The sequence below is a fragment of the Amblyraja radiata genome, chromosome 28 (assembly GCF_010909765.2).
Source record: "Amblyraja radiata isolate CabotCenter1 chromosome 28, sAmbRad1.1.pri, whole genome shotgun sequence".
NCBI classification, from domain to species: domain Eukaryota; kingdom Metazoa; phylum Chordata; class Chondrichthyes; order Rajiformes; family Rajidae; genus Amblyraja; species Amblyraja radiata.
The window spans coordinates 2,350,022-2,371,923 of NC_045983.1; the positions used below are offsets into that span (position 1 = coordinate 2,350,022).

At 42.6% G+C, this 21,902-nt stretch overlaps 1 protein-coding gene across 4 annotated transcripts in view; it reads right to left on the bottom strand.

Moving 5' to 3' along the window:
* The window catches only part of cux1 (cut like homeobox 1), a 445,449-nt gene extending 424,081 nt beyond the window's left edge, over nucleotides 1-21,368 (bottom strand). For 3 of the 4 annotated variants that reach the window (XM_033045568.1, XM_033045567.1, XM_033045565.1), the window contains exon 1: nucleotides 21,175-21,308. In XM_033045568.1, the coding sequence (XP_032901459.1) occupies nucleotides 21,175-21,237 (63 nt within the window). In that variant the 5' untranslated portion in view covers nucleotides 21,238-21,308. Of the gene's footprint in view, nucleotides 1-21,174 lie in introns of all 4 variants that reach the window. The other variant, XM_033045571.1, reaches the window with a different exon arrangement.
* Between the last annotated feature and the right edge of the window lie 534 nt (nucleotides 21,369-21,902).

The window sequence follows — 21,902 nt, forward strand, 5'->3', positions numbered from 1 at the left end:
TGACAATAAACTAAATGAGCATAAGGTTCATGATTTTCATAAGTCGTGGGAGCAGAATTAGGCTATTCGGCCCATCGAGTCTACTCATTCAATCACGGCTGATCTATCTTTCCCTCTCAACCCCATTCTCCTGCCTTCTCCTCTGATTGAATCTGTAAAAGTCTGCTTAATCTCAAAGCGTGTACATTTGAACGTGTATCTGCATTCCTAAGAAAGCCACCTGGAATCATGTTTTGATTATGAAAAAATTATTAAAGCAAATTCTGACCAGATGAATCAATGTAATTTGATTAACTAATCAGAAGAATTATGCTGACCTTGTAGAGATGAACAACATAATTTTAAACTAGTTCATTCAGACATTAGAAAAATTGGCAGAATATGGAAAAGTATAGTATGAAGAGATGCTCAATTTAAATTTAAACATTAGTTAAAAGATAGTGCTTACAGCCACTGATGAATTTTGAAGAGAAAATACTTTTCAAAAGATGGCAAACCAATTGGTGATATGGGAGTTCACAGAAGGATGTGAGCATACTTTTAAATGGGATGAACACATTAAATTTAGACTGTGACCAGAGAGGAGGACAATGGCAGAGTCCACTATAGACTAATCACCCACTTTGAATCGAGCACACTTGACAGGTTAAATTGTTTTCACTGGTTCCTGAACTTGTGCTTCTAGTGTTCAATAATCACTTGCCACTGTTAAACCATAAATACCACAGTTAACAAATGAAATCCTCAATCTGATGTATTAATGAATATTATTGACAAAGATAATTAATGATTCTACTTAATTCAGCATTCTAAATTATATACCACTAAAAGTAGCCTGATTATTTCAGCCCCAACAGCAACTGACATTATTACTTCACAAACTAAAAAAGGAATGTTTATAACCCGCCAAATTAAACAACAAAACATATTTTTGAAGAGCCTTTGCTGAATGTCCTGTCAATATGCATGCAATTGTGTGATAGGCTATTACACGCATATTTAATAACAAATTCAAGCTTTTATTCTCAGGCTTACTCAATGAAAAGTCAATGTGCCAAAAGTACTTATAAAATTGCTTCAACTGAGGATCTGTAGCAGGCAAAATGAAGGTTGACAGAAACAATGTATTTTGGCCCAACACACTTCCATTCCACTATTACAGATGGTTTCACCACAAGCATGCCAAACTGAAAATTTGCAGAGTCACTTTCTCTACTATAAATATTGCATTAGATTAACCACTTAATACACTTCCAGAACATTAGTGACCTCAACACAGTGCTCAAATTAATACACCATCAATCATTGTTGCACTAAAGAAATATCTGGAACTTTATAAAGTAAAAAGATTTTTACTGTGAAATTTCTGAAAATGGTCCAATTTCCAACAGTAAATGAGCAATATCCCATCATTCTGGAAACTTCTCTCATCCTGCACCACCCACTTCTCACAACAGCAGCAGTGTTGTAAGGTTAATCCACTTGGCAAGGATTCCAGTTATTTTGTATTGCGAATTTACAGATAAATGCTGGCCTCTTTGCCTCAAGTAAAGCACAATGCAATCCTCTACTTTGATTCTATTGATAGAATGTAAATGCACGCCCATGTCATTATCAAAATCAGGTTCTTTGCAATTTAAATAAATTATATGGGAAATGGTTAACCTCTCTTAATGCCCAAAGAACTAAATCAGTATCAATGAAGGCATTTTCCACTCACAGAAACTCACATTCCTGTCTGAATGACTCTACTCAAGTTCACCATATATTAGAAAGATCCCATTTAACATATAATTCAGTCTGCACTCAAACTTTGCACCAAATCCACAATACATAAGACATGCTCATGCACTTCCAAACAAAACAGTGCTACCTCCTGCACCCATGCAGAACTCATGGACCATTGACTTAACCAACAATTTCCATCCTGCACTCAAATTCACTTGGACCATCTCCAACACCTCCCTCCCCTTTCTTAATCTCACCGTCTCCATCACAGGAGATAGACTATCGACTGACATCTATTACAAACCCTTTGACTCCCACAACTATCTCAACTACACTTCTTCCCATCCTGCTTCCTACAAAGACTCTATCCCCTCCTCCCAATATCTCCATCTATGCCGCATCTGCGCCCAAGATGAGGTGTTTCATACCAGGACATCCGAGATGTCCTCATTCCCTAGGGAACGGGGGTTCCCCAATTCTATCATAGATGAGGCCCTCACACACGTCTCCTCGGTACCCTTACTCCCCCTCGTCGCAACAGAGAGAGTCCCTAGTCCTCACCTTCCACCCATCAGCCCTCATGTAAAATATATAATTCTCCAAAATTTTCACCACCTTCAACGGATCCCACCACTTGGCACATCTTCCCATCTCCACCCCTTTCCGCCTTCAGCAGAGACCGTTCCCTCCGCAACTCCCTGGTTAACTCATCCATTCTCACCCAAACCACCCCCTCTCCAGGTACCTCCCACTGCAACTGCAGGTAATGCAACACCTGTCCCTATACCTCCTCCTCAACTCTATCCAGGTACCCAGATAGTCACTTACACCTCCTCCAACCTCATCTATTGTATCTGTTGTTAAAGATATGGAATCTTATACATCGGCAAGACGAAACGTAGACTGGGTGATTGCTTCGCTGAACACCTTCGCTCAGACCACCTGGACCTACCTGATCTCCCGGTTGCCAAACACTTTAAATCCCATTCCCACACAGCCCTTTCTATCCCAGGCCTCCTCCAGAGTAATGCTAAATGCTAATTGGAGGAACAGCATCTCATATTTTGCTTGGGCAGTTTACAAACCAGTGGTACGAATATTGATTTCTCTAACTTCAAGTAGCCCCTGCATTCCCTCTCTCCATCCCTCCCCTACCCAAGTCTTACCAGCGTCTCGTTCTCACCTAGCAAACAGCTAACAATGGCCTGTCTCCTTTATCATCGTTACTGTTTTTGCATTTCTTTCATTCATTTGTTCTATTTCTCTCTACATCACCACCTATACCTCTCGTTTCCCTTTCCCCTGACTCTAGCCTGAAGGGTCTCAACCCAAAGTCACCTGTTCCTTCGCTCCAGAGATGCTGCCTGTCCCGCTGAGTTACTCCAGCATTTTGTGTCTATCTTCTAGAAATAAGTACCATTTTCTTCCTTGCAAGCCCCCATAATCCTCTCCATATAAAGCTTCCGATAAACTATTGTCCTACTACATTTCTGTCTGCAAACGCAAGCTTGCCAAACATCAACCAGAGTCAAGGCAAAGTTGACAATGCTCACAACCTGAGAGAGAGGTGTTCTGCAGCACAAATAGACCTGCCCCTTGTTTATTATCAATATACAATTAACACAACTGCAGGTTGACCTGGAAATTTTAATAGTCATTCCAGATACTAACAAGAGACAAAGTGCTGGACAGGACCTTCCGCTGGCCATATTCAGCCCCAAAGGTCTTGAAAATAATTGACCCCCCTTGTCAGAACTTGGAACCCCAGACCATCCATACCTTGTTGACCCACAAAGTGCTACACTAGCCAACATTAGTTTTGAGTCTTGGAAGTGAAGACCTACTTACTCTACCAATTCCACGGTAACTGTAGATAAGCTTCACTCCCGTCTCCTGCTCACCTTCCCCACCCTGTTCCTCACGGCGCCAGAATGGAGGATCTGAGATACTGGATGGGTGAGCTTACACAGGTTAGGCAGCAACACCACTCATTGATGTCACTCTGAGCAAGCCCACAGATAGATTCAAATACTGAATATTTTAAATTCCCTTGGATCTTGTGTTCACAGTTGACATTTGCATCAGTGAAATCAAATGAGTGATGTTATTGCCTACCCAACAAATGCTATGCCTACCACAAGCACATAGTTCTCAGCAATAGTTTCAACCCAATCTTGTACTCCAACCTGAACCTGGCCTTCAAGGCCAAAGGTTTGCTACGGTATTTTGCTTTCCAGGGTTCCATGTTACTTTATCAGTGAGAACCACGAGCAGTTCTTATTCAAGCTTCAATAGTTAGTCATGTTTCACATGTGCAAGTGAATCTAAACCTGTGGAGGTTACCATATGTATAACAATCACCCAGAAGGCAATCAATAACCTATACATTAGAGAACATGCAAAAAAGTGGGACAAAAAACAAATCTAAGTCACAAATCAGTGCACTTCCATTTCACATAATGTAAACTCACACCATTTGAAAGCTATAAGGCCACCAAGTTAACATGTGTTTCACCTGCATGATGTTGGCAGTCACTTCAACGCCTAACCAGTGAAAAACTAAAACATCAGGCATGATTAATGTACATCTTTAATGTGATTAAGTGGCAGCTAGCAAAGATAGCCAAAGGCCGATAGCCACTGTATTGGGAAAAGAACAACCTTATTTTCCGCAAGGAGTGGCACAAATGGAGCATAAGAGTTGGGTACATGAACCTGAAAACACCCAAGGGCCAGAAAATACATAATTTGAAATTTATAATACTGGTCAGAGAGCCATACAGCATGGAAACAGGCCCTTCAGCCTAACTTACCCATGTCGACCAAGATGCTCATCTACACTAGTCCCACCTGCCTGTGTTTGGCCCATATCCCTCTAAACCTTTCCTATCCATGTACATGTCCAAATGTCTTTTAAATGTTGTTACAGTACCAGCCTCAAATACCTCCTCTGGCATCTGGTTCTGTATAACCACCACCAGGTGTGGAAAAAGATGCCCATCAGGTGCCCATTAAATCTATTCATCTCACCTTAAATCTATGTCCCATGGTTCTTAAAGGGCCTTTCCCACTTGGCGATTTTTTCGGCGACTGCCGGCATCATTGACTGACGTATCAGGTCACCGAAAAATTTGCGGCGTGATGACGTATTGACGCGCGGTGTTTTCTCAAGTGTCGCAGTATTTTTTTTTGTCGCCGCTGGATTTTGAAATGTTCAAAATCTTTTGGTGACACTGATATGACGCCGGCAGTCGCCAAAAATCGGCAAGTAGGACAGGCCCTTAATTCCCCTATTCTGGGCAAAGACTGTGCATTCACGCCATCTATTGCCCTCATGATCTTATAAGATCATCCCTCATCTAAGGAATAAAGTCCGAGCCTGCACAATATCTCCCTATAGCACGGGCCCTCAGGTCCTGACAACTTCCTCGTAAATCTTCTTTGCACTCTTTCCAACTTAACAACATCTTTCCTATAGCAGGGTGACCAAACTGAACACAATACTCCAAATAAGGTCTCACCAATGTCTTGTACAACTGTCACATAGCATCCAACTTCAAGATTCAACACACTGACTGACGAAGGACAACGTATTTGACCACCTTATCTATCTGTGACACAATTTTCAAGGAACTAGGCACCTGCACTCCTAGATCCTACTGCCATACAATACTCCCCAGGGCCTGCCAGTCACTGTTCAAGTCTTGCCATGGTTTGACTTCCTAAAACTCAACATCAACATCTGGGAAGGAAGTTTGGATCTTGACTATTTATGTGGACAATTGACAAGGGTTAAATTTGACAACACTCAAATGCAAATATTTAGGCACCTACAACTACAGGGAAGAGCTTTAAGTGGGACCTCACAGGCAACAATTTCCTGCAGACTTAATTCATTTATGGAATGAGATGCCAAAGAAAGCTATAGAAGAAAATTTGGACTTTCGGAAGATATTTGAACAGGTATAGGAATGGTTTAATACATAGACAATAGGTGCAGGAGTAGGCCATTTGTCCCTTTGAGCCAGCACCGCCATTCAATGTGATCATGGCTGATCATCCACAATCGGTACCCCGTTCCTGCCTTCTCCCCATATCCATTGATTCCCAAGAGCTAAATCTAACTCTCTTTTGAATGCATCCAGTGAATCGGCCTCCACTGCCTTCTGAGGCAGAGAATTCCACAAATTCACAACTCTCTGGGTGAAAACGTTTTTCCTCATCTGTTCTAAATGGCCTATCCCTTATTTTTAAACTGTAGCCCCTGGTTCTGGACTCCCCCAACATCGGAAACATGTTTCCTGCATCTAGCATGTCCAATCCCTTAATAATTTTACATGTTGCTATAAGATTCCCTCTCATCCTTCTAAATTCCAGTGAATACAAGCCCAGCCGCTCCATTCTTTCATCATATGAGTCCTGCCATCCCGGGAATTAACCTTGTGAACCTACGCTGCCTTCCCTTAATAGCAAGAGTGTCCTTCCTCAAATTAGGAGACCAAAACTGCACACAATACTCCAGGTGTGGTCTCACCGGGGCCCTGAACAACTGCAGAAGGACCTCTTTGCTCCTATACTCAACTCCTCTTTTTATGAAGGCCAACATGCCATTAGCCATCTTCACTGCCTATTGTACCTGTATGCTTACTTTCCGTGACTGATGTACTAGGACACCCAGATCTTGTTGTACTTTCCCTTTTCCTAACCTGACATCATTCAGATAAATAATCTGCTTTCCCATTCTTGCCTCCAAAGTGGATACCTCACATTTATCCACATTATACTGCATCTGCCATGCATCACCAAACCTGTCCAAGTCACTCTGCATCCTCATAGCATCCTCTTCACCGTTCACACTGCCACCCAGCTTGGTGTCATCTGCAAATGTGTTACTGTTACTTTTAATTCCTTCATCTAAATCATTAATGTATATTGTAAATAGCTGCAGTCCCAGCACCGAGCCTTGCGACACCCCACTAGTCACTGCCTGTCATTCGGAAAGGGACCCGTTAATCCCTACTCTTTGTTTCCTGTCTGCCAACCACTTCTCTATCCATGTCCATACATTACCCCCAATACCAAGTGCTCTAATTGTGCCCACTAATCTCCTGTGTGGAACCTTATCAAAGGCTTTCTGAAAGTCCAGGTACACTACATCCACTGGCTCGCCCTTGTCCATTTTACTTGTTACATCCTCAAAAAATTCCAGAAGATGTCAAGCATGATTTCCCCTTTGTAAATCTATGGTGACTTGGACTGATCCTGTTACCGCTATTCAAATGCGCCGCTATTACATATTTGATAATAGACCCAGCATCATCCCCACCACCAATGTCAGGCTAACTGGTCTATAATTCCCTGCTTTCTCTCTCCCTCCTTTCTTGAAAAGTGGGATAACATTAGCTACCCTCCAATCCACAGGAACTGATCCAGAAGCTATAGAACATTGGAAAATGATCACCAATGTGTCCACGATTTCTAGAGCCACCTCCTTGAGTACCCTGGGATGCAGACCATCAGGCCCTTGGGATTTATCAGCCTTCAGTCCCTTCAGTCTACCCAACACCATTTCCTTACCAATGTGAATTTCCCTCAGTTCCTCCTTCACCCTAGTACATCAGTGAGATTGTTTGTCTTCCTTAGTGAAGACAGAACCAAAGTACCTGTGCAACTCCTCTGCCATTTCTTTACTCCCCATAATAAATTCACCTGTTTCTGTCTTCATGGAACCCACATTTGTCTTAACTAATTTTTTTCTCTTCACATACCTGAGGAAGCTTTTACTAACCTCCTTTATATTATTGGCTAGCTTACCTGCATACTTTCTCCCCGTATTGCCTTTTTAGTTACCTTCTGTTGATCTTTAAAAGTTTCCCAATCCTCTGGCTTCCCGCTCATCTTTGCTTAGTTATACGTTTTCTCTTTTATTTTTATACTGTCCTTGACTTCCTTGTTGGCCACAGTCGCCTCTTACTCCCCTTAGAATCTTTCTTCCTCTTTGGAATGAAATGACCCTGCATCTTCTGGATTATTCCCAGAAACATCTGCCATTGCTGTTCCAATATCATCCCTGCTAGGGTTCCTTTCCAGTCAACTTTGGCCAGCTCCTCCCTCATGCCAACATAGTCCCCTTTGTTCAAATGCAATACTGACACTTCCGCTTTACCTTCTCCCTCTCAAATTGCAGATTAAAACTTATTATGTTATGGTCACTACATCCTAATGGTTCCTTTATCTTGAGTTCCCTTATCAAATCCGGTTCATTACACAATATTAAATCCAGAATTGCCTTCTCCCTGGCAGGTTCCAGTACAAGCTGCTCTAAGAATCCATCTCAGAGGCACTCTACAAACTCCCTTTCTTGGGGCCCACTACCAACCTGATTTTCCCAGTCTACCTGCATGTTAAAGTCTCCCATAACCACCGTAGCATTACCTTTGTTACATGCTAATTTTAACTCCTGATACAACTTGCATCCTATCTCCAGGCTACTGCTTGGGGGCCTGTAGATAACTCCCATTAGGGTCTTTTTACCCTTACAATTTCTCAGTTCTATCCACAATGACTCTACATCTGATTCTATGTCACCCCTCGCTTGGAGGGATATGAGCCAAATGCGAGCAAATGGGACAAGCCCAGAATACCAGCTAGATGCAGGAAAAATGTTCCCGATGTTGGGAGAGTCCAGAACCATGGGCCAGTCTTAGCATAAAGGGGAGGCCATTTAAGACTGAGGTGAGAAAATACTTTTTCACCCAGAGAGTTGTGAATTTGTGGAATTCCCTGCCACAGAGGGCAGTGGAGGCAAAATTACTGGATGGATTTAAGAGATTAAATAGAGCTCTTGGGGCTAGTGGTGTTTAGGGATATGGGGAGAAGGCAGGCACGGGTTATTGATTGGGGATGATCAGCCATGATCACAATGAATGGCAGTGCTGGCTCAAAGGGCCGAATGGCCTCCTCCTGCACCATTTTTTATGTTTCTATGTTTAATACCAACTTGATGGGCATGGACAAGGTGGGCCGAAGGGCATTTTTCCATGATGTACAGATCCATGACTCTACAGCACAAATCATGTAAGCACACGTTGGGGCAGGGAAGAATATACTCTGAATTGTATCTGGTGTGTAGAAGTTGCTGAAGAAAATTCACGTCATGAGAGTATCTGATGGAGCTTGTATCTGATCAAGACTAAAGGATCAAGAGTGTTTAATTGCTATCAGCGCTTGGAACGGAATAATTAAATTCTTATTTACCTCGGGTTTACAGGCCCATTAATGTAATAACAATATACAATAATCATACAATAAATTAATAATTAGTTATACTGGGATATAGACTATAATGGGTCAAAAATGAAGTATGCAGTGCAATCAAACACAAGGTCCATAGTAGATCATTGCTGAGGTACTTTATGTGTTTGGGTTGTGCAGCGTTGTTCAAGTGGTTGCTGGGAAGAAGCTGTTCTTGAAACTGGTGGTCAGGGCTCTCAGGATCCTCTACCTTCTTCCAAATGGCAGCAGAGAGATGAGAGCGTGGCCAAATGGTTTTTTGAAGCACAATTTCCTTTATTACCTGAATAGTGGAATGAATGGGTACTCAGCTGCTGCAGCATGTTAGATCATGGACACTCAAGTGAGAGAATCAGGAAGGGTGCCAGTTGGTAGACAAACAGGTTTACCTTTCTTAGTACTAGTGAATGTTTTTTTTTAAATCTATATTAATTTTTGGGGTGCAGAAGTATATCAACAGGCAACTCTAAGAACTGTAGATACTGGTTGACAAAAAAAGACAAAATATCAGTGTCATATTAGCGTTCTTCCATGGGATCGTTCTTCATTTGCGTTCTTCCAACGGACCCCTTCCTCGTGGACCCCCCCTCATGGTCTTCCGGCTTTAGAACTTTTTATTCAAAACTGCCGGCGGGACATCAACCGCCTCAACTTCTTCACTCCCGTCTCACACTAACCTCTCCTCCCCTTAATGTACAGCCATCGACTCACTCCGCAACAACCCAGACTGGGTTATCAACCCCGCCGACAAGGGAGGTGCCGTGGTAGTCTGGCGCGTTAATCTCAACAAAGCTGAGGCCACACGCCAACTCTCGGACACCTCCTCCTACTTATCCCTGGACCATGACCCCACAGACGAGCACCAGGCCACTATCTCTAGCACCATCACTGACTTCATCAACTCCGGCTCCCTGACTCCCCAAGCCTCCAAAAGCCTCCAACCTCATCGTTCCCCAGCCCCGCACGGCCCGATTTTACCTTCTCCCCAAAACCACAAACCTGACTGTCCTGGTAGACCCATTGTCTCTGCCTGTTCGTGCTTTTTCTTTTTTATCTATTAGAGTCTGAAGAAGTGTTTTTTATCTGTTAGAGTCGGCCCGAAACGTTGCCTATTTCCTTCGCTCCGTAGATGCTGCCGCTGAGTTTCTCCAGCAATTTTGTCTATCTTCGATTTTCCAGCATCTGCAGTTCCTTCTTGAACATTAGTGTAACTCAGCGGGTCAGGCAGCATCTCTGAAGAACATGGATACGTGACATTTCAGGTTGGCCCATAACATAGAACAGTACATCACAGGAACAGGCCCTTAAAGTTGAGTTTATTATTGCCATGTGTACAGTGAAAAGCTTTTTTGTTGCATGCTATCAAGTAAGCGAAAAGATTATGCATGATTACAATCAAGTCTTCGACAGTGTACAGATATAGGATAAATTGGATAACATTTAGTGCAAGATAAAGCCCAGTAAATTCCAGTTAAAGATAGTATAAAGTTTCTTTCACCCACAATGTTTGTGCCAAACATGATGCCAGGTTAAACTGATCTCATCTGCCATGATCATATCCCTCCATTCCCTGCACTTCCATGTGCCCATCTATAAGCATCTGAAACACCACAATCGGTTCTGCCTCCAAACCACCCCTGGCAATGTGTTCCAGGCCCCCACTACTCTGGAGTGTTAAAAACCTGCCCCACACATCTCCATTACACTTTCCCACTCACCTTATAGCTATGCCCTCTAGTATTGGATATTTCCACCCTTGGAAAAAGGTTCTTAATGTCTTCACATTGTGTTTTTGATTTTCTGTTTTTGGATTGAATTCGGTTTTTAATTTGTGTTTCTGTGATGTCTTTATTATTTATTTTATTTTGATTATATGTTTTTATTCCTATTAATCTATGTAAGGTGTCCTTGAGATGTCTGAAAGGCGCCCATTAAATAAAATTTATTATTATTATTATTACCCTATCTTTGCATCTCACAATTTTATATACTTCTATCACTTCTCCCCTCAACCTCTAAAATTTCAGAGAAAACAAACCAAGTCTATCCAAACTTTCCCTGCTGCTGAACCCTCAAATCGCACACATACAGTAGTTATTTTCTAGTTCCGATCAGCAAGTTCATTTAAACTTAATTTGAAATGCAAGCTGCACTGAAAGGGAATTATTAATTACCTTTTTCTATGTGTCAGTTTGGGACAGCCTGAGGCTTCCTCAAGCACTTCAAGATTATAACCATAAGTATACAGTAATGACAGAAGGATATTAGTAAAAGTGTGATTTTACTTACAAATTGTTAAAAGCAAATTCTTACCACCCTGAAAGGATTTCAAACTTCTTGTTCAATAATACAAAAAACACACAATAGGTCATCTTCAATTAGTTATTTGGCTGACGAGGTCATTTAAGGTGGAGGTGGGGGTAGATTTTGTACAATTAATCATGCAATCAGACATTAAGGACTCTTGTCCTTAACTACAGGCATTACATCTTGTACATCTATACATCATTTAAATTTTGCCTGATGTTCATTGAAAAGACAAAGCTTGCTCTATGTTTACATTGTAAATTTGAAAGCAATAGTTAAACAATACTTTACAACAAACAATCAGCTGTCAGAAGATACAGCAGGATATAGATTAGTTGCAGGAATGGGTGGAGAAATGGCACTTGGAGTTTAACCCTGGCAGCTATGAAGTGTTGCACTTTGAGTGTTGAATGTACGGGGAGAGTATACATTTAATGACAAGACCCCTAACAGCATTGATGTGCAGGGGGATCTTGGTGTCCAAGTTCATAGGTCGCAGAGGGCAGCAGAACATGTAGATAGGGTGGTAAAGAAGGCGCATGGTATCCTTGCATTTATTGCTAGGGACATTGAGTATAAGAGTGAGGAAGTCATGCTGCAGCTCTGTAACACTTATCTGGATTAGAGGGTTTCAGCAACAGGGAAAGGTTTAATAAACATGGAATGTTTTCTCTGGAACAAAGAAGGAGGGGAGACCCCCCCCCCCCCCCCCCCCCCCTCCCCCTCCCGCCCGCCCTGTACTGTTCTTACAAAAGCACTTCAATATTGCATAATTATTTCAATTTTAATGTTAAGGGGATCAACAGATTAAAACAGAAAGCAAAGTACATTTAACATAATGTAACATAATTTTTTCCACAAATAACCCCCTGGCTAACATACAAGAAAGAAAGTTGGAAATGAATTTGGCTGCAATAGCAAATGAGAAATACTAACAGCCAAAGAAAAACCTGACAGATCAGAATCAAAATGTTTCATTCAGTCAAACTACTGCATGGATAGCAAAAAAAAATTAGATTATACCTCTTTTAGTTAAACAAATTATTTGCAAACTGCTTATTTGATTTGGGAATAAATTCTCCTCAATTTGTAACGTGTACACAATTCAATGAATTTATGCTGCACAAAGCAGATATAAAAACAAGATTAGCCCATATTAGTTCCCTCTGGTTAGCTCTTCTCTGCAGACATCGAAGTACAACTTGCTCGACTATGTTGCGTGAAAGAGCCAATCAAAAGTCTGCCCATGATTCAAGCCATATACTTAATAATGTGTTATGAATACAAGCATGTAGACACAAAGAATAAAAGCACTGTACATGGTGTCATCTTCTCTCCAGTTGAAAAGCACAGCAATATTTGACATAAAAGCTCACATGTAAATATAGGCAACGCCTATAGAATAGTTTGCTTCCCTGCAAAAAAACAACATTTTCATAAAAAGGGAATATTTGCAAGCACAAAATTTAATCCCTCTGAGCCTGATAACACCATTACCAGTAGGGTTACTCATTGGAGAACCTCAGGCTATCTTTAAATCGGACTTTATCTTGCATTAAACATTATCCCTTTTATCCCGTATCTGCACACCATGGATGGTTTGATTGTAATCATGTATAGTCTTCGCTGACTGGATAGCACGCAACAAAAAAGCTTTCCACTGTATTGCATTATACGTAACAATCATAAACTAAAACAATGTTCATACTTTTATGCTAGCTGAAGTATAATAACTTTTAAAATTTAAATAACTAGTCTCTGATTTTCAGCTACAGAGTAACCTCTCTCCAAAATAAAGCTTGATCCGTATTTCATGATTGTCATCTCTTGCTAAATAAAATGTAAATTATAACTTTCCATACATCTCCTTAGTTCTGACTGGAAGTCTTTATTTCGCATTTGTTTTTACTCTGAAGGGAAGAGCCAGTCTGTACCAACATCATAGCAGCACCATACACGTGCTCTTTTATGTTTCACTAACTCAAGCAGTGTCTGCTATGTGGGTGGCCCATTAGAGAAAGGTTAGCCTCATTCAAATGAGTCACTGTTATCTCGACACACTTGCAATAAGGTTTCACATGAGTGTAATAGACAGGAGCAGCCACTTCACCAGAGAGTGGCACCAATGGCATAACATTTATAAAAAGATGTGATTAAATCTCAACACGTATTTTTTTTCAATCAACTTCAACGTGGGGACAGTGAATCGTTTTAGAGTACTACATTGCTATGGCTTGTTGCTATGACACCTTGCAGCTCTGCAACAATTTAAAATCCTACAAGTGGTACACTGCCAAACTCATTGCCAAAGTTAGTGCTGAACCATTTGCAAAACAGCAACTCATTTAAAGCTGGAGTTCCTTGTCTTTTCACTGCTAAAAGTCACTTCAATGTTCTTTCCTATAACATTCAATGCAATTATCAAATCAGAATTCAGCCAATTTCCTCCCACTTTTCCATGCCTTTGTAATTCCACCCCTGCATTCTACCACGCAGTCGCAAACAAATGAGCATTGTCATCGTTATAGACTATGATAATAGCAATACCATTGAACAGAAGTACTGGGACATTTATAAACCATACAGCACGCTACAAATAGCAGTGCTGGCAAAATAGGCAAAGTGTGGAACAAAAACAGTGGATTCATCAACAGTGTTTTTAAAAAGTTTATAATATACACTTTTGGAATATCCTGAAAGTGCCTTTGCGAGGCAAGCATAGTTACATGGGCAAAAACAGCAATCATTTCACACAGCAAAATCTCACAACTAGCAATGATCAATTATTCTGTTTACTTCATGTTGGCACCAGCCTCCTCTGTAAATAATGCCAGGAATATTTTGCATCTAGCTGAACAGGCATACACTGTTTAAAGTTTCATAAGAAAAATAACACTGCCAACAGTTCTGAAGTATTTGCCCAATTCCCGGAGTGTAGCTTTTCCCATGAATGATGGGATCAAAGATGTCAACATTTACCATAACAGGTAAAAATACCTTGAAGTGTTCTTAACATGCCGACCATTTTTACCTGCAGAAGGTGGTAGCGATTGAGGTCAGCTAACTTCGATCTTATAGCTTGTTTTATGGTAAAATAACTTTCTTTAAAATTAATTCAATGTCTTCAATTTATATTTTCTCCAATTCTAAGAGCATTAACAACAATTGTTAACAATACAGAGACAACACAGTAGCTCAGCGGTAGAGTTGATGCCTTACAACATCTGAGACACGGATTTGATCCCGGCTATGGGTGCGTCTGTACGGAGTTTGCATGTTCTCCCTCTTGAATAACGAGAATAATTAATGACAACAAAATTAGATAACATTTTTAAAGTAGTTATGATCGACTGTGCATTGGAGCAATTAAATATCTACTGTACTCCAATGCACAGTGTGAGTGATACCTATTAAAATATGGCGTAAGGATTACTGAGGCATGACTACCTCAGTAAATAGCAGTGCTATTCAGGATGAAATAAAACATAAAATATAACCTTAAAGTATTGGAGAGATCAAGTAAGTGGGCGGCACAGTGGTGTAGCAGTAGGGCTGCAGGCTTACAGTATCAGAGTCCCGGGTTCGTCCTAACTATTAGTGCTGTCTGTATGAAGTTTGTATATTCTCCCCGTGACTGCGTTTTAATTCAGCTGCCTTCTTTATCAATAATGGCTGCAATAGAATTAATGTTGATTTGAAACTGCAAAGTAGTGAAATTAAAAATGTTTACACAGATCTCTAACAATGGCATATTTAAAATTATTCCCTTGCTAGCTAAAGTCAATTATTTTGAAGGCAGTACCAGGCACCAAGCCCTGAAATCCTGCCTCAAATTAAAATGTTCACCATCTCCAGAAAAACATGAAAGTTTACTGAACCATTTTCAACCACTTTAAAAAAACGTTTCTCAGCAGAAAATATTCTTTCAGCAAAATACAGGCACAGAATTGAAATGGTCAAATTACTTTCGATTAAGCAGAAAACAAAGATGACCACAGACCTCAGCCAAGTGCTTTGTTATTACCTAGGTGTCAAAGACAGCCCAGGGGGCCTTGCTATCCCAAGAATGTTAGAGCACAAAGAAACCTTATTCTTCCGTGTCTCCAATGGGCCTGTATATACCCAATATCATAGCTGTTTCAACAGAGACTAACAAAAAAAATGAACTGGATATAAATATATCATATCACAAGTATTTGCAGTATAAATTGCATTTTATTGTCATCAAGCAATTTATAAATTCAGCATTTTCCCCACTTAACAAAATGTGAACATTTTTTGGATGATCATAAACCATTCTAAAAGTAACACTTTCATCACTGTTACTGTTGTTAAAATGTCTACAGGCTAATTAAGATTTTTATGTTCGCAAGCCAGAGATCTGGTGCAAAAACAAGCTGCTTGAGGAACTTAGTGCATTAGGCAGCATCCACAGAGGCAAAGGGCATTTTATTGTCATATGTCCCAAAACAGGATCATGAAATTCTCAGTTAGACAAAAATGCTTTAGAAAATCAGCGGGTGCGGCAGCATCTATGGAGCGAAGTACATAGGCAACATTTTGGGCTGAAACCCTTCTTCAGAACCGTTGTCTCGGCCCGAAACGTTGTCTATTTCCTTCGCTCCATAGATGCCGCCGCACCCGCTGAGTTTCTCCAGCATTTTTGTCTACCTTCGATTTTCCAGCATCTGCAGTTCCTTCTTAAAAATCATGAAATTCTCACGCAGCAGCACAACAGATTGGTGTATTACAATAATAGTTGAGGTCTCAGATTGAGACCCAGTGTCAGCACTGAGTGTGCAAGAGAAAGTGCCAGTATCAATAGACAATAGGTGCAGGAGTAGGCCATTCTGCCCTTCGAGCCAGCATCGCCATTCACCGTGATCATGGCTGATAATCCACAATCAGTAACCCGTTCCTGCCTTCTCCCCATATTCCTTGACTCCACAAGAGGTGAGAAGGAACGGGTAAAGCAAGCAGATAGGAGGGGCGGCTGAAGTCAGGTGGAGATACCTTGTTGACTCCACTAATCACCTAGCAGCCTTGTTTTCCTGAGGAGACTGGGGGTAGGAGGCATGCCTCCAGAAATTCTACAGATGCACCAAACAAAGCATACTGGTGGGTTGCATCACAGCCTAATCTTGGAACAGCTCTGCCCATGAACAGCAGAAATGCAGAGTTGTAGATGTATTCCAGTCCATCACACAGACCAGACTCCCCACCACTGACTCCATATACACTTCAAGTTGTCTCAGCAAAGCAGCCAACATAATCAAAAACTTGTCTCACCCCAGTCACTCCTTCTCCCCGTTTCCAACCGGCAGAAGGTACAGAAGCTTGAAAGTGCACCACCAGACTCAGGAACAGCTTCTTCCCCTCCGTTATCAGGCTTCTGAACAGTTCTTCCATAAGCACGGATACTGTCCGATTCACCTCTACCCCATTGAGAACATTGGACTTTGTCTGTGGAACTGGTGCACTATAATACTATATTCTGCATCTTCCTCTTTGTTTTATCTGCTGTAGTTGCGTTTGAACTGATTGTATCTATGTATGGTATATCTGAACCCATTGGATAGCATGCAAAGCAAAGCTTTCACTGTAACTTACATATGACAATAATTAACCTAAAACTAATCACCTCCACTTCTCCCAGCCCAACATTCCCTCCTAGAAACTTAGAAAAATAGATGCAGGAGTAGGCCATTCAGCCCTTCGAGCCAGATCATCTAATGATGGCTGATCATCTAAAATCAGTACCCTGTTCCTACCTTTTCCCCCATATCCCTCGATTCCTTTAGCCCTAAGAGTTAAATCTAACTCTCCCTTGAAAGAGACAGACCTGGTTCGTCCTATTACTTACCAACTCCTGCCACATCCCTCCCCTTCACCTCTCTAAACTAGCTATCTCCCATTTACACTGTCATCCTCCTGCATAATCTTGGCAGGAAACAAGCTATTCCTTTGCCTCCACAGATGCTGCCTGACCCACCGAGTTTCTCTAGCAACTCGTTTATTGCATTCATAGTTTGTAATGTATTTACTACACTGTAATGTTCCCAGTTTTTAACATGGTTGAGATTGGTATTTTAACATTCCTTGATTCGCCATATTTTCCAATACCGCTCTGACCTTGTTAGTTTGCTCACAGAAAAGACCGGTAATAGAGAATAATGGCTAGAAATGACAATTTATACCGACACAGAAATGAAATCATCTTTTCAGAAAATGACCTGTCACCCCACCCAAAATACAATGCCCGGCACTTCACACACCTCAGCATTTGGCACACAGCCTCAGCAACCCTAGTTTGGACAAGGTGAGGCAGAGGTTCACTTGCATCTCCTCCAACCTCATCTACTGTATCCGCTGTTCCAGGTGTCAACTATTGTACGTCGGCGAGACCATGCGCAGGCTCACCGATCATTTCGCTGAACACCTTCGCTCAGTCTGCCTTAACCTACCCGATCTGCCGGTTGCTCAGCACTTTAACTCCCCCTCCCAGTCCCAATCTGACTTTTCTGTCCTGGGCCTCCTCCATTGTCAGAGTGAGGCCCAGCGCAAATTGGAGGAACAGCACCCCATATTTCACTTGGGTAGCTTACACCCAGTGGTACAAACATTGACTTCTCTAATTTCAAATAGCCCTTGCTTTCCCTCTCCATCCCCTCCCCTTCCCAGTTCTCCCACCAGTCTTACTGCCTCCTACATGTTATCTCTGTCCCGCCCACTCCCCTGACATCAGCCCGAGGAAGGGTCGTGACCCAAAACGTCACCCATTCCTTCTCTCCAGAGATGCTGCCTGGCCCACCGAGTCACTTGTACAAAGATAGACACAAATGCTGGAGTATCTAATAAGCTTGCAGCAATTGTACTGTCCAAATATTCACCATCCAAATAAAACTTAAATCCTATTACTCCCTCTAACAGTGGAATTATTCACAATTTGGGCCAATTATTCAAAAATGCTGAAGAAATCAAAAGCAACATTAGCACCCAATTATCTGACGTCTTTTAAAAGTATATACCAGATATTTTAAAGAATAACCTATAAAGAACAAAATATGTACAATTGGAAAAACCCAAGCCATATTATTTTAATGCAATTTATTATATTCTCAAGCATCAATCTCTGGAACAGTGAATATAATGTTTTAATTATTCTTTAAAATTAATTCAGTAAAATAATTCATGTATCTTTACATATTTCCAGGCAGTACTTCAATAACAGTGATGGGCGAAAGGATTGTGTTCCCATCCCCCATGAATGATGTAAAAATGTATGGAACAATACATAGACACACATTGTAATTATCATACCAGACATGCTTAGTCAGAATTCATCTTCAAAGTATGCTTCAGTAAACAAACAGAGGAGGATTAATGAAAAAGTGATTCCGCCCGCTGCCTAAGCACTATAAAAAAATTAATAATTATATACACTGCAAATGCCAACAGCTAAAAAAATACACAGCAACATTTTTAAACTATTTCGCATTTTCACCTATTGGTTTCCCCTAAATATTGCAAATAATGTTTGTGGGGACAATGAAGGAAAAGCTCAGAGTGCTTCCTCTAACTCAAGATTGTCAATGTATCAAACAAAAATAAAACATAATTCATGCTTCAATCAATTCATGGACTATTATTCCTACATTAAATAAAATATTTCAAGCTACTAGCCACCTTCAGAAAACTAAATCAGCACATAAAACATTTACTGCTCTCAAAGATCTTTCCCCCATCACCTTATTAGCCGATCCATTTTCAGAACATTATGCCTTTTGACCCATGCCAGTGTCAGCAAAGTGTCATTTTGCACCCACCTCCATTATACCTTGTTACCACAATCCTCAGTACCATATTCAGAGCACCATTACGTATCAATACCAATTGCACATCCATAATCCATCAACCCCTGTTACTGTATTCATTTACCGAAAAAAATTTGCACAAAAATAACTACATTACTATTTTTAGGGACCATTAATACTCTCACACTACTTCATTATACTGCACACCAAATGCCAAACAATAACAGTGTTAAGTAACACCAAAGTTGCTTACAGTAAGTGATACCTTTATTGCAAGCAATCCTTTTTCTGCACCTCATGACTATGCAGCAGTTCATTACACAATTCTCTTTACTGTAATCGATTACCCGATCCCTAATGTTGCACCCAACTTCATTCCAAATCTCCTTTGCTGCAATCCTTTACAATGGAATGTCATTGCTGCAATTGCCATGTCCTGTCCCCCTTACTATTCACCATTACCTCGCCAAATCCTGGTTATTGTCCCTGGTGCGTCAGATCACTTTCACTGTATTAGACTCTCATTATTGTGCCAGATACCTATTGCTGTGCCAAGTAGTCATTAGTGCAGCCGATTTCTCTGCTGGATCCCCATTAACACAAAACAGCATGATGCCAGCACTCCATTCTCACAAGTTCTCCATCAGCTCACCCCATTACAAATGCTGCTCCCAAACCCTGTACTTGGGCTAATCGCATTACCACACCCCATTAATACATCAGAAACACTGCATATTTTACTTTGCCAGATCCAGAGTATACTCCGTTACAGCTCACAGTTGGTGCCCTAGATACTGATCAATGGACCACCGTCCAATAACCCTATTATTGCATTACATTAAGCCTGAGATCGCCATTATTGCATTGCATTGCTGTGCTTGGTCTCCAGTAGAGCACAGAACCCAATTTCTACATTTGACTTTAATGTACTTAATTCCTATTATTGTACCTGCCGTTCACGATTCCTTCTAATGCATCCGAATGATGCTTCAAATCCCCATTAAAATACCAGATTCCCCACTGTTTCAGACCTTCATCAGTATGCCCGGGTTCCCACTAGTACAATGAACCACTGCCCCGACCTGCTGGACGTTTACAACATTGTGTGTGTTTGGTTGCCTGAATACTCAGGCTGATCACCACGAATACACCCGACCTCCTCCACTGGAACAACTCTTCAGTGCACGATATCGCCGTCAGCGCGCATCCCCCCCATTAGCTTACTCTCCCGGCCGGCGCACACAGCTTAAGTTTAAACCAAGCCACAAGCTGCAATACAAAGTACGAAGCGGAAGCCGGCTCGAGTCTCCCGCTCACCACATCCAACTCCGCCCAGCTCTACACTTTTAACGAGCCCGGAGCCCAGCGGGGAGAGGCTGCGAGTGGGTCGGGGTCGGGCCGTCTACACGGCAGTAAACTTCCCAACTTGGTGCGCACTCCGGCCCGGGTCGGCCCTGTGTGTGTGTGTCTCCCCCGGCCAGCCCACCGCCAAGCGCGGCCTAACCCAGTCCAGCGGCCGGCCCGGGGCTCGGGGGGTGGGGTAGGGGCAGTCCGGGCCGGCCTGCAGGCCTCCTCCGCCGGCGCGGCTCCAAATCGAAGCCGCTCACGAGTTTGCGGGCGGGAGAGCGAGGAGAGGAGGGAGGGAGGGAAGCCACGCTGCCGGCGCGCCGCTCAAACTTTCCTCGGCCGCCGCCGCTGCCGCCGCCACCGATGCCGAGTCGGCAGCTGAGCCACGCTCGCAAAGTTGTGAGGGAAAGTGAGTGCGGCGGTTGTTGTCCCTGTCTGTCCCCGGCCTGTGCCTGTCCCTGGGCCTGGCCCGCCAACCCGCTCCCTCCCCGGCGCCATCTTGCCTGCTGGCGGCTGATCGATGATTGAACACAAAAGCAGCCGAGGGATCAATTCCTGATCAATGGCAAAAGGCCGGATTGCGGGCGCTCCCGCGGGCCTGGGGCTCCACTAGCCGGGCCGAGCCGAGCCCCGGGCCGCCCCGCACCCCCCGCCGCCCGCACCAGCGCCCCGCCGAGCCGCTGACCTGAAGCAGTTGTAAATCAAATTTCTTCCAATATTGAAACATCGATCCCACATTGGCGGCCATCTTGAGACATATTGAGGCAATAGAGCGAGCCCGGAGTGGAGTTCATCAGCAGGGAGGGAGGGGGAGAGAGAGAGGGAGGGAGGGGCGAGCTGCAAAACCCGGAGCGGAGCCAGGCCGCCACGGCTCGGACTGCACAACACAACACTCAACACAGACACACACAAAATGCTGGAGTAAGTCAGCAGGCCAGGCAGCATGTCTAGACACAAAGAATGGTCGACATTCCTTCCACAGGCACCACCCATTCCTCCTCTCCAGAGATGCTGCCTTGTCCCGCTGAATTACTCCAGCATCTTCGGTTTAAACCAGCACCTGCAGTTCCTTCCTACACAAACACTGCTCCCAGCCACCGGCAGCACACACACACATAGACAACAGCATCTTAGTTTAGTCCGGAGAAACACAGCGGAAACAGGACCTTCGGCCCTCCGAGTCCACAACGACCAGCGATCCCCACACACTAACACTACCCTACACGCACACACACTAGGCACAATTTTACATTCATACCAAGCCAATTAGCCTGGAAATATGTACGTCTTTGCAGTGTAGGAGGAAACCGGTGAAAAACCACGCGGTCACGGGGAGAACGTACAAACTCCGTACAGACAGCACCCGTAGGCAGACCTTGACACAAAATTGCTGGAGGAACTCAGCGGGTGCAG